This window comes from Atta cephalotes (genome assembly GCF_000143395.1).
Source record: "Atta cephalotes unplaced genomic scaffold scaffold00010, whole genome shotgun sequence".
Classification (NCBI taxonomy): Eukaryota; Metazoa; Arthropoda; class Insecta; order Hymenoptera; family Formicidae; genus Atta; species Atta cephalotes.
The window spans coordinates 4,776,056-4,792,954 of record NW_012130074.1 but is presented as its reverse complement, the minus strand read 5'-3'; the positions used below and the strand labels follow the sequence as shown (position 1 = coordinate 4,792,954).

At 30.4% G+C, this 16,899-nt stretch overlaps 1 protein-coding gene across 1 annotated transcript in view; it reads right to left on the bottom strand.

Annotated features, from left to right (window-relative positions):
- Nucleotides 1-214: 214 nt before the first annotated feature.
- LOC105627891 overlaps nucleotides 215-16,899 on the bottom strand; it is a 120,619-nt gene continuing 103,934 nt past the window's right edge. Inside the window, exons 6-8 of the mRNA XM_012209163.1 lie at nucleotides 2,310-2,578; nucleotides 1,626-1,928; nucleotides 215-442 (exon numbers count right to left, since the gene is read on the bottom strand). Of these exons, the coding sequence (XP_012064553.1) occupies nucleotides 215-442; nucleotides 1,626-1,928; nucleotides 2,310-2,578 (800 nt within the window). The remainder of the gene's footprint in view (nucleotides 443-1,625; nucleotides 1,929-2,309; nucleotides 2,579-16,899) is intronic.

The following is a 16,899-nucleotide window of genomic DNA, read 5'->3' as shown; positions in this document are numbered from 1 at the left end:
GCAAAAAATGAGACATATGTCTCCCCGATCCAAGCTCTTGGGCTATCGACGCTTTCAGTTTGTTCTGGGAATCTTTCTATATTTACGCTTTCCCTCCCTTCATTCTGTTTCTTAAGATATTACGATAAAACATGGGATGACGAAGCCATTGATCTTGATTATTCCTTGGTGGCCATCTCAATCGTGGTTCCCCATGTTTCATCACTTTCTAATCTCAAAATTGTTCTTCGCTCATCTCAATCACTCTTATCCTTCCAGGCTTCAACCAGGCCTTCTCCGGAATGGAGAAGCCTTCCCCTGGCTGCAGGGAAGTTATCAGGCAGACACTGATATCGTAATCGGTTCCTTCAGACTCTAGAAAATCGACTCTAGGAATCATGATTGTCTTTTTGTCTGCAGCAATGATCAGCCAATATTCTCGACCCTTAGAGAACTGGTGTAACTTTTGTCAGAATTACCAGATTGTACCGTTTGAAATTATATTCTGAACCAGGTTCTCGAATTCTTATCTCGAGAATTAGAAAATACGAATTCGTATTCATTCTTTAACACTATGCGATCAGCAATCTCCCTCATCTTTAATAAAGCGATTGGTAGCTACCATTTGGTCAAACGGTTCGGAAAAGAGCATACTAAGCTTCTGCGTTCCTCTGAGTGCAATTCCTGGTTTATCTCTTGCGCGAGGCCTCACAAGGCGGTTGGAATCCAATCAATAAGTCGCTAATTCGTAGAGGAATGCGGAGTGCAAGGAGACCTCTTTTCAGCCCATTGCACCTGGCATGCCTCTACTTCCCTAGCAAAAAAAGGGGATCTCTTTGGAGTTTATTAAGTGAGCAGGTGAGTCTGGTGAATCCCGAGTGTTCGCGAACTTTTATAATCGTCCAGTCATCAATCCGGAAAGTTTCTGTAATTCAGTTCTACTATCCTAAAACAGAATCTGATTTTCCGGATGCAAATAATTATAAATATTACTAGATACTTAATCTTAAATACTTAAGGAGAATAGATCCTGTTTTTTATTTTTTAAGACTTATTTGTTATCTGCAACCTTTTACCTTCGTACTGATACTGGGCCTTTAAAGGAAGTTAATTGCAAATCACTTTAAACAGCTACATAGTGGTCCATTCGGACGAGACTAATTAAGATCGAACTTGATAAGTTCGATTAATCTTACAATTATAAACAATTATAAACAATTATAATGATGAGTCATAATTCCAATTTTTCGATTAATAGCAAGAAAGGGCGACAGTATGAGTAAAAGAAGAAAATTCCAGTAGCATTATTGTTGTGGCTTGATATCAAATTACATAACATAGTTATAAGTACGTCCTTAATAACGTTGGAAGATTGAAGTAATCATGAAGACAAATTAAATATTGATAAGTTTGCAGCTGTCTATTACGAATGCGAAATAAAGAACATGGAACTCGGTTACTATTCAATGATACTTATCGTTTGTAAAATTGTAGTTGAGAATAATAAATATTATATTATATATTGTTACACCTAGCTCGTTCATGTTGTTGAATGTTATTTATTAATCTGTTTTAAAGAAAAGATATATAATAACATTGCACGTGTTTGATTAAATTATAAACTATTATAATATATTTATACCTACCATCTGCAGTCTAGTTACAAATGGTTTAATAGGAGATATCATCTGTTGGAGTTCCGAACTCAATGCAGCAATGAAATAGTACATATACATGATTACATGCACGGCACAATTCATCAGTGAAATAAATGTCGCCCTTTCATCCAAAATATACTTCAAATAATACCAAAGAAATAACAAATTAGATACATGATGATACACGTGTAAAGTAGAAACTTGGTTTTGTTTCTTTCTTAGTACAAATACACAAGTTTCAACGTAATCGAAAAGTTTCAGAAAAATTAGCCACCACATCAAATCAAACATCTGAAATGTAATTATTATGGTATAAAACGTATAAAGTATTACCATTAAAATATAAAAAATTGTCAGTGTAAATATCAATAATCGATAATAAAAGAACTATTATTAAAAATTATTGATTAAGTAATATATTAATTTTGCTTCGAAATTTAATACATAAAATTCAAATATAAAACTTTTATTTATATTAATTGTTTTTTGTGCTGATTAAAATCTGTCTAACGACTATCAATATAATTTTTTAAAACGTATTTTCTGCTTCTCTTTAAAATTGATATAATTGCAATTCACATATTAAATTTACACATAATAATATCTTTTATATGAGTATTAACTTATGAATAATCTTTATAATTAATTATAAGAATTATTATAAGAACATACTTTAATCGCATTAAGAGAATCTGAATTAGGTGGTGAACATATCAAACTGAATTCTGAAAACCAGCCATAAGATATATGCTGTTTGACGAACCATAAGTTTGCCAGAATTTGAATCATGTCATAAATTAGAATAAAGTTTCTCAATTCATATGGCGGTCGATCTTTCATAAAACGTGGACCAGCATAAAGTACAAAATACATATATCCAAAAGTAATTAGCATTAGTGGAAATGGCGAAGACATAAGTGGCCATTTGCGAGTTTGTTCGACTGCAAAAATATAATTTTTGAAATAATGTAACCTTTTTCTAAAAATAATCTGAATAATCTTTTTCAATAAAACTTTAGAGTACTAATACTTGCAGGTGTACGATATTATAATAAATATTTTAACATAAGAGTTACATGCAAACAACAATTTTTTTGCAAACAAAAAATTTCTATCAAAATTAAAGAAGTATCATGCTTAAATATTTATATTTAACAAGTATTTTTACGATTTTTTTCAGAAAATATACTTTATTTCGATAGAAAATGGGACAGTAAAAATTTTCGAAAATTTTTCCGAAGATTTTCTTTCTACTCTGTAAAAACGAATCAGTGTATTATTATTAATGACTTCAGTGTTACACTTATAATTGATTCAATCTATATATAAATCATAAACCAAAACGTCAGTATCTTGTTACTGAAAAACAACAAGTATTTGCTGATGATTACATCAATTATAACTTTATAAGTGCAACAATAAAGTTACTGATTCAAGAGAGTACATTTTCGGCGTTTTTAAAATTAACTTTAAAATACTTTAAAATACGCGCGCACACATGCACATTTATTAGATATCATAAATATATGACATTTATTTTTATTTGGAAATTTTATAATAATATCAAATTGTGCTATTAATGTAAAATCTAATTGCTACTAATATCTATAATGTAAAAATGTTTTTTCAAGAATTCGTGTCATATTTCTCTAATATCGTATATTAGAAAGTATGAACTTAAAAAGATAGAATACTCACCCGACAGTTCTTCGAACAAATAATGATATAATTCTCCCAAACTCATTGCGAAAGAAATCGGTATCACAATTGTTTATTATATCAATATCACTATTTAACTTATTAACTTATCTTATTTAATTTTGTCATTTGTCAATAAAGCTTCAACAGTTATCTCCGTAAGTTCGTAATGCTAGACTGTTTCTGTTATGTGTACAATCACCGTGCTAGTATTTAAAGCAGCGAGAGATTCGAACTTCGAACTTAGTATTGAACTTAGTATTGAACTTAGTATTGTAGTTCCGGTATGAATGTAATTTTACGAGAGAAAATTTCTTAAAAAATTTTTCATTATTTTATAACAAAATAAATTACTAATAAATAAATAGAACATAAAGTTAATAAAAAGTAAAAAAGTTAATTCTCTTAAAAAACAAAAATTAATTTCCTTAAAAGTCCAGCAAGATTTCGTTATGCAATGTTATATTGAGGAATCACATTTGCATTAGGTAATTACTTACATTGTCATACCATGAGAAGTTTATGGAATAACTTCGAATTGTTTTTTTCGAAGAAACAAACAAGGAATAACTATTTACTTACCTGAAACAAAAAAAGGAAGAATAAAAAATAACAAGAAAAATGGGGGCAATCGCGAGTAAACATGATTATATTATTGCATTATATATCAGAGTAATCATCTTACGCAGTGATAATCTGATATACGTGTCGTAATGTAAAACTCATAAAACACCCGTTACTGTTAAATATCATTCCATGTTTTCGATTATTTGACGCAGGAGAGAATAAGAGAATTGCAAATATCTAAGGGAAAAGTTAAACAAAAAAACTGACGATTATTTATTAATTACAGAAATCATGAAGCGATATTGCCTTTAAATAGTTAACATTTATATATTATTAATATAAATTATGCAGAAAAACAAACAAAACACGAGCATTTACTCAACATGGCGGCAAATAACGGATAATAAATGAATATTAATTATTGTAATTTAAATGATTAGAGTATCTCCTTTAAATAAAAACTTTTATAATTGATAAATACAGTATACCGGCCAAAATTATATTACTTTTCGATTTTTTGAGTATAACTTTTGTGTCAAAGTGAATAGTGTGTCAAAGTGCTGAACTTTATACAATAGACATTTAGTGATAGTGTACCTTGTATGTAAAATAAATAAATAAAATTTTACAATTGTATCCCATGATTTTTTTAATATTTTACTAATTTTCTCGCATTATTATTTTTTTATTTTTTTATTTTTTATGATACAGCTGCAGTTTTTACTATTAAAACCTAACTTTAGTAGTTAGATTTAGTTGTACATTATAACAAATACTCGAGATGCTCAAAATATAGATGAACGACAACAGAAAGTTATCATAAAAAGCTACAAAAATAAAGATAGTCGTACATAAGAAGCCTAGCAATTTCAAATCTGGCATCTCCAAATCAACGGATAACTAGACCCTTTAACAATGGTCTGATGTCTTTTACAGGAACAAAAATAAGTTCATGTTGTTTGATAATGATGGTATAACATTGATTTATTGTTCCGGAAGATGTCAGATCATTGCTGAGTTAAAGTATGCTTTGGCCCATTCCACTCGCTTTCCAATTCTTTGTGGAAATGAATGGTTCCTTCACGAGTCACGCCGTTCACACAGTATTTCGGCCTGCAGGTGACGGAGTATAATCTACATAGATGGAATAAACTGTTCAGAAGTCGATATTTCTTCAGTAATGTCTGGCGCCGTACAATGTGGATTTCTGCGGGATATGCGAAGGATGTTGCGCTCGACGAGAAAAGTAATGTAATGTAGTTAGCCATTCTTCTTCTTCTTAATATAGCTTCGTTAGATCTTTCAACGCTTAAGAAATTTGATTTGTTGATATGAAGATATCAAATTGCGAACTTCTTATGTACGATTATCCTTTTTTTTTAGTTCTTATGACTTATTTATAGTTCTTGACTTTCTGTTGCCGTTTATCTATATCTTGAATATCACAAATATTTGTCATAATATAAAACACTAAATCTAAACTATTAAAGTTAGATTATGATAGTAAAAACTGCAGCCGTATCATAAAAAATAAAGAAAGTACAATAATGCGATTTTGGAAAAATTAGTAAAAAATTAAAAAATCATTGGATACATTGTCAAATTTCACTTATTCACATTGTCAAATTATACTTTACATAAGTACAACTGCTACCAAGTGTCTACTGTGTAAATTTAAACGCATTCGATTCACTTTGACAAAAATTATACTTAAAAAATCGAAAGGTGATATAATTTTGTCGATACTGTATTATGTCAGCTTTATTTAATTTTTTCTGAGATATTCGATCCACCCACTTCCTCATATATCCTCGATATACACATAATTATAAGAGAGGAATAATATTATAATAGTTACTTTTAAAAAAATAATTCAATAAATTATATTCAGTATATCCAAATTTTTTCTATTGAACGTGTAATATTTTTAAAAAATTAACTTTAAATATCATAAATGCGTCTAAACTATGTACAATATTATTATAAATAAGTTTAGGCTAATTAAAATAATGACAAAAAACTCGTCTATAATAAAACAAGTTGACATTATTTCTCTAATGCTCGTTTCCATCAATATAGATTAACTTTAATCTCGATTCAACATATTCTTCGTTCTTTTTCTAATTCTAAAGATTAAAAAAAAACGAAGAGTAAATTCAATCAGATAAAGATTAATCTACGTGGAAATTATGGGCATAATATAGTTATTCAATTAATCAAAGAATCTATTCTATATTTCGTTTTTTTCACAAGAAATTTATTTTCCTATCATATCGGTAACTTATTAAATACTTTATATCACAATATATGATTGTTTCATAAAATTAAATTTACTTCAAAGAAATTGCAACCAATAATGTTTTAAGGTTTCTTAAAAATACACTTAACAATATCTAAAATTATATCGGTAATTATGGATGGAATCTATAAACGATGCTCAAGCATGAGTTAAATGTTATGAGACAATCAGAGAACCTTAATATCGTAAGACATAACTTAAGATAGTTTTGAGATTAAGAACGGATTATGCATATATCCGGCCTATGACTTGCCAATTCATCGCCATTCCATCTAGGGGATCTATTCTGTAACTGTAGTATTACAGTATCGTAATTTTTCTGCAATGTATACAAAATCTATACAAGTATGCTGTAATACTACAATTGCAGTCCTTATAAAATAGGCCCCTTAACTTGTAATATACGTCATCAAAATCCGGAAAAATCAAACAAATTTCTTTAAACAAAATGTTTTTAATGAAAAATTAAATATTACAAAAAATTCTTTTACTGGCACTTGGGGGTGTGCTTCCTGTAGAACACAATTATTCGATATATTCCCCATTAGCGTGAACGGCCTCTATTCTCGGTCTGGAGCATTTGCACGCACGCTGTAATGTAGCGCTGTCCATGTGCCAATGCTGCCTCAATAGCGGTCCTTAATGACGTCACATCCCGATTAAAAATTTATTCAAGAAAATAGATCCTAAAAGATCCTAGATCAGGTTGACCTTACTATATTTTGTTATCAGGTCCTGATAAGGTAAATCATCGGGACCTAATCAATCAACGCAGCACAATAGTCGAATCTTCATCCGGATAGCCTCATCGGGTCCTGATAAGGTCTTTAGCAATTCGTCCATGATGCTAGAAACTACTATTACTAAAAACGAGATCAACCATACTCAAAACTTGATGAGAACCTTGTTAGATGTACCTTATTTAGGATTACCTTTAGGATTACCTATTTAGGATTACGTCAACCAAATCCTTATAACATATAAGGTTAACCTGACACAAATTCCAATCGGGATTGGGATACCGAGACTTGTTTGTGACCCTTTCAACTACACTCCATACATAGTAGACCAAGGGACTACTAAATTAAATTTAAATCTGGGCTGTTGAGAGACCAGAATGGGAGCCGAGGCGAGCAATTCGGCTTGTCTTGGCAGCCTCAGAGAGCATCTGTCGTATCTTTAATGTATACGATTTGTATCGAAGGTCCTCCTCGACAATTCGATGCATTGTTGGCACCAACAATCGATGTTAATTTTCGCAACGATTGTCCTAGGTCATCCGAAATCAGCGCTTGAGCCCTTTCAACGATGCGAGAATCCTCGCGGTGCGTTCTTTCGAATGACTTTTTCTCGCTGGCATATTAGAACTTTGTTGGACTGCCGTATATTTGGAAAGCCGTATATTTTGCCACAACATCATAAACGATTGATCTCGAGTATTCAAAGAACCGAATTATTTCCTGAGCACTCAGCGCGAAGGTCTTCGATGATCGCGGTTCTTCGATTATATTCCGTACTTAGTTTCACGGCCATTTTGAGAATATGACTGTACTAGAAGCATTAGGCTTTCTCGGACGCCAACAACAATCTCTGGCGGAGGCACAATTTAGCGGAAAATTTAAATTAAAATTTATCTGGATTTTAATGAAGCACTCTATACTCTATTCTTTGCAACAGATGCATCTAATTATAGTAGCAGCGAATAACCTGTAAATATTAGAGCAATCGAATGAAACATAGCGAATGGAAAATTGAGACACTATTATCAATTAAAGCATACACAAAAGGCAGTAAGGTGTAAGCAATAAGTAAATTGGCCAATCATAGTACAGACCAGTAAGGCTAGTAGCGAATTCAGTTAATTTCTATATTGCTTTCATCTTATTGCTTTTCATTTTTATATGTGCCATAGACTTGATATGTTAATAATCTTCATGCTTGGCGAGAGATTTCTTCCATTGTAAAACTAGACAACCTGTTCATAAAATTCCTTGTGCTGGAATCCACTTACAAACAGTTTCTTGTACTGCATTCAATGGAAATGTTCTGCCTTTCAGATTCTTCTTCAATACCTTGATTCTATAATTTTTATCATAAATTCTATAATTTATATCATTCTATAATTTTTTTAACGATAGAATGACAAGAAAACTTCAATGACAACATAATTATATCGAACTATCCGATCACTAGGACGTTTACCTTAATACCTGCGCAACAATATAATAATTCTGAACTGTTGATAAAAAAAAATTACAGATTCCGGATACAAATCTCCAAAAATCGCGTAGCAACACAGTTTTAGTAGAAAATACTGTAATAGCCTAAACCTAGCCTAAAGCCCTTATTGTCATGCAATTTTCACATCTTTGGAGACTTGAAAAATCTGAAAGACAAGAAATTTCCATCGAACACAACAATGCAAGTGACTGCAAGTGAATACACAATCTCAGCCTAAACAGTTTTGAACAGGACGTCCGTCTTCTGATTTCACTATGAAACAAGTGCTAATTATAATAATTATTAACATGTTAATCGATTTCCACATCCGAATTTTTCATTCGCTGCGTTTTATTTGATTGCCCTAATAATAGAAAAACTTCATTCAAATTGATCTTCGATATTTTTTAACGCATTACATTAAATGTGAGTCAAATCAAATCATAAAAGAGTCGATTGATTTGACTCATATTTTGCTCTTCTTGTTATGGAGTTAAGTATCTATTATCGAAATTAAATTTTGAAAAAGTGTTAAGCCGTTTCTGAAAAATTTTGCAGACGAGCGGGGGGGGACAGATAGATGAATTAACTATATATTCAGAACAACAAACGTTCACTAAGCGTTCAGTAAGATCTTTCAACTGATTGACATATTCCATTAGATTCTAAAATATAGATCAATCAGATAAAAGAGCTCATTTATGTCCACGATAGATCGTGGTACCTATGAGATTGCCGTATAGGCCAAATTTCTGCGTTCATACAAAAAAAATATGAAAAATGATACAGCATATTCGTGCATTCTACCAGATTTTAGTGCTTATTTGTAGGATCCGCAAATGCAGAATATACCTATACTTGGCTGTCGAAATATTTTGGGAACCGGTTACACGCTCCAAGAGAGATTGTTGATTAATGCTAAAATATTCAACTAAGAAAAAAAGAAAAAAGGGAAGAGAAATCTCGTTGGGACAATTGCTCGTAATGTATTATTGCATATTTGACACAATAAATCACATGATAATTTAAATCTTAAGATTACACTGAGAAAAATGGTCTGGTTGGATTAAATACTAATTCTGATGAAAAACAGACGAATCAGAATTTTCTGGTTACATTTATTAGAATTCTAGTTAAGATAACTAGAATTTTAATTAATATAATTATTCTGATAAAAATAAGAATTTTAGTAGATTTTACCAGAAATATCAATCAGAATTCCGGTTATCTCAAGAATTCTAATAAATTCAATCAGAAATTTCTGATTCGTCCATTTTCAACCAGAAATTTTTTTCAATGTATTAACGCAGTAGTTGATTTATTGGAATTTCATTGTGTAATACAAAATATATGATGCTATCGCATGTAGTAGAAGATAACAGCTTTCCAGATAATTTTACCTACGTAAAATTTATTATGAAACTAAATTTTTTACTAATATTCTGTTAGATTATAACTATTTTCGATCATCTATAATTCGTGTCTGATTTCATGATAAAATTTTATTTATAACATAACAAATAAATCAAGATTAATATGAGTGTTCTCCGATATCACAATTGTATTCTTTATATATCTTTAGTTCCTTCTACATTTGAACTACACTATTTATGAACTAGTTTTTTTAAAGCTCTGTTCCATAAATCTGTTTCAATATAAATATTAATTCAGCTGTGAGACTTTTTATATCTATTAAAAATATTTTCTCCAACGAACTTTTGAAATATGGTAATACAAATAATATAATGTTTATATTATTTATGTATGTAGATTATATCTTTAATGCTGTAGAAAAAAACAAATTTACATATTTTTATTCAAAAATCAGAATCTTCATTAACTTTTTGTGTTGTAAAATTGTGTAAATAAGTAATCCTGCATTGTGACCAGATTTCAGTTTTTCTTTATGTGGAGCATCTCTGAAATCCAAATGTCTGTATAATATTGTATATAATATTTTTGTGTATATTTGATCCAAGATTCTTCATATTTTATCAATGTCTTAATTTACAAAATGTAATCTGTAATAACTAAATAATGAAATGCATTGTACAATAGTACAAAAATATTTTTTTGTATTCAATCGTTCTTGTCATTACGTATCTGGTTTACATTGACACATTGCAGTTTTTATTTTTTGTCATATACGTCGTATGATTTCATAAACTATGATATATTAGAATTTTATAAACTCTCTTAAGCTGATTAAAACATCTCTATTTCATTTACATTCTTAAACTTATAATTTTTTTGTTCTATTTATAACTTTATAATTAAAATTTATAATTAAAATCTATAATTTTATACGGCGTGTATTTTGAGCATATATATTTTAATGTGTGTGTGTGTGTGTGTGTGTGTGTGTGTGTGTGTGTGTGTGTGTGTGTGTGTGTGTGTGTGTGTGTGTGTGTTGTATTTTAGTACTCAAATATTTTCTTTATGTATTAGGTGTATATATATATATAATACATAATATTGTGTACAAAATTCTTATATCTTGAATTCTGATATAAAATGTAAATTATTTTTAGCGAACTATAAATTATCTAAGCAGATTTTATAGTGTAAAAAAAAATAAATAGAATTAAGAAGAATTAAATAATTTTGCTAAAATATACATCAGCGGAAATATGATTATCTTTTCTAAAATAAACAAATGGATTTTAAAAGAATTTGTTTCGTTCTAATTAAAATAACATAATTTTTTGCATATATTTAAAAAATTATTAATGCTTAATAGCATACATGTATCAATATCCTATAAACTCTTGGTTCAAAATATAATAGATTGCAACATCGCTTTTTGCAAATACATGAAAGAGAAATTTTTCAAAGCTTGTCCTAAAAAGATGGGACAGACATTCGTCTTTATAAAAGAAGAAGGCAATGCTATCTTTCATTCAAGGCACATTCAAAGGTTGACGAAATTTTCCAGGGCCTTCATCAAATTTTTAGTTCTTTGCAGTTCTTATCTTCCATCATAATCCGCATGTCTACGTCTACCTTCATCAAAATTATGATCTTTCTAAGATCAACTTAAGTGAACGCCACAAACACTGAATGTCCCCAATATAAACCGAAACTGTATAGTCAAGAAACTGTTAACTTTCTAGTTAGTTAGGACGTTGCATAATACTGCGCGATATAAAACAATAAAAGAAGTTTTTTCTTTGTTCTATTTAATTCATTATAGTCATCAAAGAAAAATTGGAAAATTATATTTTAACACACAGGGTCTAGCTTGTACTGCAGTACAAGTATTTGAATTAAAGGAAATATATTCGCCGCTGTTAACAGCATAATTAGTCATAGTATATAACTGAATTAATTAGTAGATAATTCAATTGAACAGTCATATCTTCACAGTTTTGTAAACACAAGTATCGTAAATAATGTAATAAAAAGTTACGTATATCCGATTTTACAAATTTTTTTGTTCGTCTATAGGAAAGAAAATATCTTGCATATCAGGATATGCATATGGATGCTATGTATCAGTAGCATTCCAAAAGGAAATAAAATGAGAAGTAAAGGGAGATCGACATAAGCGTTTTAAACGAGTAGGTTCGCATCCACCGCTTTTGTGCCTTACGAGCTATTATATCGTTGCTGCACATTGTACTTCGTCCTGGGCATTGTCTCTGTTAACCAATAACACGACAGTTGGCGTTGGTGTCGGCACCGGCGACAATGACAGTGTCTCCACGACACAACCTACGTGGCATACTTTAGTTTCCAACGTGTAAAGGAAATTCTGAAAGCCATTTCCTCTGCCACCGCAATGGTCGATTAATAAAATTCAATTGACGTTTGTAATGAATACGACGCGCGTTTCGATCGGCGTGATTTATTGTAAAAGGATGTGAACGTTGTAATAGTGTCAACAACAGTTTCATGACACAGTGAAATTTTGTAGCTATTTAAAATAATTGACTAATTTTAATTAGTCAAATAACAAGAAACTTCTAAATTTTATTTCTTTTAAATTTCTTTTTTATGTAATTTCTCTTTTATCAAAAGAAATTAAAGCTTTCCTTATAATCATCACCTATGAAGATATATCAGAGAAAAATTAAATATTATAATAATACTAATTTAAAAAAGTATTTTTTTTAATTATTTTGAAACAAAGTATTTCTTGTAAATTTTTGTATGCCGAAAATGATGTCACAAGTCAAAATTTTATCAACATATCAAATTTTATTTGATATAGAAATATTAAATTTGAAAAAAAGCCTTAAAAATGCTATACTTACACTCAAAATAATATAGAAGTAGATTTAATACCATGCGGTATCTATATAATTTCTACCATGTTAATAATACTAACATCAATATTATGTGAACTTTACCTTTATTTGAAATAAATTAGAACAATATTCAGATTTCATGACCAGAGAGACAATACAATTAAAGAAATAATTCTCAAAAAGGTGGAACGTCAGCGGTACTGCTATTTATAATTCTAAATCTTGTTCAGTGTTTATATCAATACTAACAAAGTATGTATTCTTTCTTAAATCCATTCCATGTTAGTATTAATATTAATGAGAATTACAAAGACATCATATATGATGTTAAATCCGCATCTATATTTTTTACAGTATAGAGAGAGACGCGGCGAAGACTTAAATTTTTATTTCATAATTGCTCAAAATTTAATCAATTCAAAAGAAAATCATGATAATGTAATGACATATGGAATTATGTCACCTTGAAATTCGTACAATCATAAATCAATATGCATATAAGTACACAATAAATGTGTGTGTGTGTGTGTGTGTGTGTGTGTGTGTGTGTGTGTGTGTAATAATAATAATAAATAAATAATATTACGTATATAATACTTACAATGTATACATTTTTAAGAGGATAAATGAATAAATGATAAGAAATAATAAATATTTCGATTTAATTATAGACTAAAGAGAATAAAAAATAAATGTATAAAATTAGATTCGTGGAAAACGAAAAAGTTTTTCGTGGTAACGAGTAAACTTCATGATATCATCAAATAACAAAATTAGAAAAACCACACGCATCATAAAATATCATAAAAGAAAATGGTATTCGCGTGAGAACGAGAAAAGATCTTGAAATTTAACCATAAACAATGTACATTGTCAAATTTCCAGAACAGAAACGTTGAAATACGGATAATCACGTGCCATCGCATCTTGATGCCCTAGTTCGTCCCTATGGCACAGTCTGCATGCGCAAACTCCTATCATCGGAGATCCGCCGATAGATCACGTTCGTGAGACAGGAAACGATCGGCACGCAACGAGGACAGAGGAAGAAGAGAGATGGAAAGAAAAGGAGCAAAAGAAGAAAGAAAGAAATATCGAGAGGAGATCGAGAAGATTTATCTCCTTACCGAAGGGTTTGGATAGATTCATGAACCCTATCGATCGCTCAGCTAAGAAGAAAAGATATAAAATATTCTTTCGCTATACGAAAGGCCATGCAAAACGTGTAAATTCTGAAGAATTAAGATTATGAAATGAAATTCAATTGTGTCATTTTTTTTATCTCTACATACTAATGCAAGAGAAAGCGTTAAAGATACATGTAAAGATACATGTATGTGTGGGATACGCAATTGCCTTAATAGTTTCATGCATAGTTTTGTGAAAAGACAAGAATAAAGAAACGTATATAACGCGCAATGAATGGTTATTAATGAATATTGATTAATAGAAGCAATTAAAATTTAATACTCTCAAGTCTTGAAAGCCGCAAGTGAATAAAATCGATACCTTGCTTTCCAAATCTGATTTTCGATTTCTTTCGAATATCTGCTAAATCAGCCCATTTATAGCCTTTTGTTCGCTTTGCTTCCGTTCCTTTTTCACTATATTGTCGGTATTCTTTGCGTCTGACGGCGTGACTATTCAAGATGCATGCGCCATGTTACACGAAGCAATATTTTACAATTCGTCCTGGCCCTTGGGTTAGCATAAAGCACGGCTTATAAGTTGCAATTTCAAACTTTTGTGAAGCTATAAGGTCAACGAAGGGCACTAGCAACAAGAAACTGATGGGAATGGGTGAGAACAAAAGTTCGAGACATTTTCAATGAGTCTCGCGTTAAAAAATCGATGAAGTTCACGAACGTTTCAAAAGACACTTTTGTGGACACAAAAGATCCTATTCAAGATGGCGGAAAAAAGAAATACCACAAAATTGTGGCAATAAGAAAAAGAAACTTCGAATTTAATGTATACTGAGAAACGAACAATGGAGTTAATGAGTCGCACAATCTTTATAAAAAATGTAATATAATGAAAGAAATAAAACAAGAATCATTCATTCCAGAGGAAATAATAAAAGTTATTAACTGTTTCAAAACAAAAAGAAAAAAAATGTATTAGTAGAGGGCATCCACGGAAGGAGAAAATGAAGGCGTACGGAATCGATATGCAAGTGGTAGCGAAACGAATTCGACATAAAAAACTATGCTCAATTCCACGGTTGATTAGACAAATTTTTACAAGTTCTTCAGATATTACAGAATTGCGATATCGTAGAAACAAGATTGGCAGTGCCATCTTGGCGGTTCTCATCGTCATTGTCCTACAAAAGAAAAGAGAAAAACTGAATCAATAGTTGTAGTGACGGCAAAAAGTTATCGTTATCGTTCGAGAGATAGACTAGTAAAACTTGGGTGCCAGACAGTTTCCAGTTCTCCATCGAACTGTCAGTTGCTTCGAAAAATTTAATTCAAAATCACCTTCATCCACCCCTCCATTCTAGTCCATCGAAAATCTCATTTTTAGGTACGTGGCCGGAGCAGCAACGTTCGATTCGAGAGAGAATCGAGACATTTCTCTTCGCTACTGCATCGCGTTATGATTTGTGCTGTCCACGTTTTTTCGTTAAATGTCTTCTATCTGTCTTCTCAATTCGGACCATCAATACTGCTATAATCAATAGTTTGTGAAAATTGCCAATAATGTAATTTGAAAGAAATATAGATAAAAGAAACTGTGATCATGGACATGAAGAGACAACTTATGATAATTGTTGACAATTTATGATAAATGTTTTTTTACGTTTTGTACATACAGACTAACCTCTGATATGACAAAAACTTCTTTGAAAATTTAATAGATTTTTCAAGAAATTTTATCTTAAAAATTTTTATTCTCAAAAATTTTCGGAAAGAATATAAAGTTATTTTATGCTAAAAATATAAAGCTTTTTGTGAAGTAGGTTTCAAGAATATAAATAGTAAATAAAGAAACTTTGTTGTTGGATTAATTTTAGCATAACTTTATTTTAAACTTCAGTATATAAACTTCAGTCGTCGCTTACTTCTTAAGAAACTTCATGTTGAAGATTGAGAAGTTATGAAAATAACCTCTCTCGATAATTTTGCCAATAGAAAATTGATCTCTACATACATAAATTCGTTAAAGAATTAAAAGTTTCAAAATATTTTTCAATAGATCAAAAGTTAGTATGCATGATGTGACGTACATGTGAAACAAGAGATATTATTCCTTCATTTATTGTTCATATTTTCAATTAAATCACGTAATAGATATATTTTCTTTTACGTCGGTTCGTTATTTTCTTTCCATCTAAATTATAGACGCTATTAGACGTTGCCAAAAAAAAAGAATTTATCGATTACGTGTTTTTATGATTACGATTTTTTATTTCCTCTTTCTCTTTTACACTCTTTATTTTAATCGACATCTTTTTAACTTCAATTAGCATAAATTATTAAATATTTATGAACATGACATTGCATCAATTTCCTTGATCTTTCATTCGCAAAAATAATTAATATGATGCTATCATCTTATAATTTTTACATTCACATACAGGGAAATGTTTCTTCGATTCAAAGAAACATTTCTCTGCATTTAAATCCATTTGTTGACTTTTAAAAAATAAATCCGTTAAATACTTGCTTTAGCAAGTAGATTTTCCTTTCTTTCTCACCCGTGCATATTTTATTATTTGCATTGCATCGTTAATGTATACAGAATGATATATTTGCTGCTTTCCATTCTGCACTCTTATTCTATTATCTTCTTCGTAATATATATTTTTTAAATTTTTATAGTGCATTTATATTAGGTATACAACTTTGCTTCCGCCATTTTCCTATAGATGGCTTTAGCGGTAAATGGTGGTCGAAATAGATCATAGACGTCATATAATAAATTTGGGCATCTGTCAACATAACCCCATAGAAATATTAGTCGATTTGTGTCTGCATCATAAAGTTATTCTCGATTGAAAATGTCAGTTTACGAGCCAAATTCTCGTCATTTGCGGTTTTAATTTTTTACTTCAATATGAAGAAATCTACAGCTGAGGCTCATCGAATGCTCAAATACTTATGAGGCCGCTATTAGTGAAAGAACGTGTCGTGAGTGGTTTCAATGCTTCAAGAACGGTGATTTTGACATCCAAGGTCATGCTCTGTATTTGGGACCAGCTCGGCGTAGTGTATTATGAATT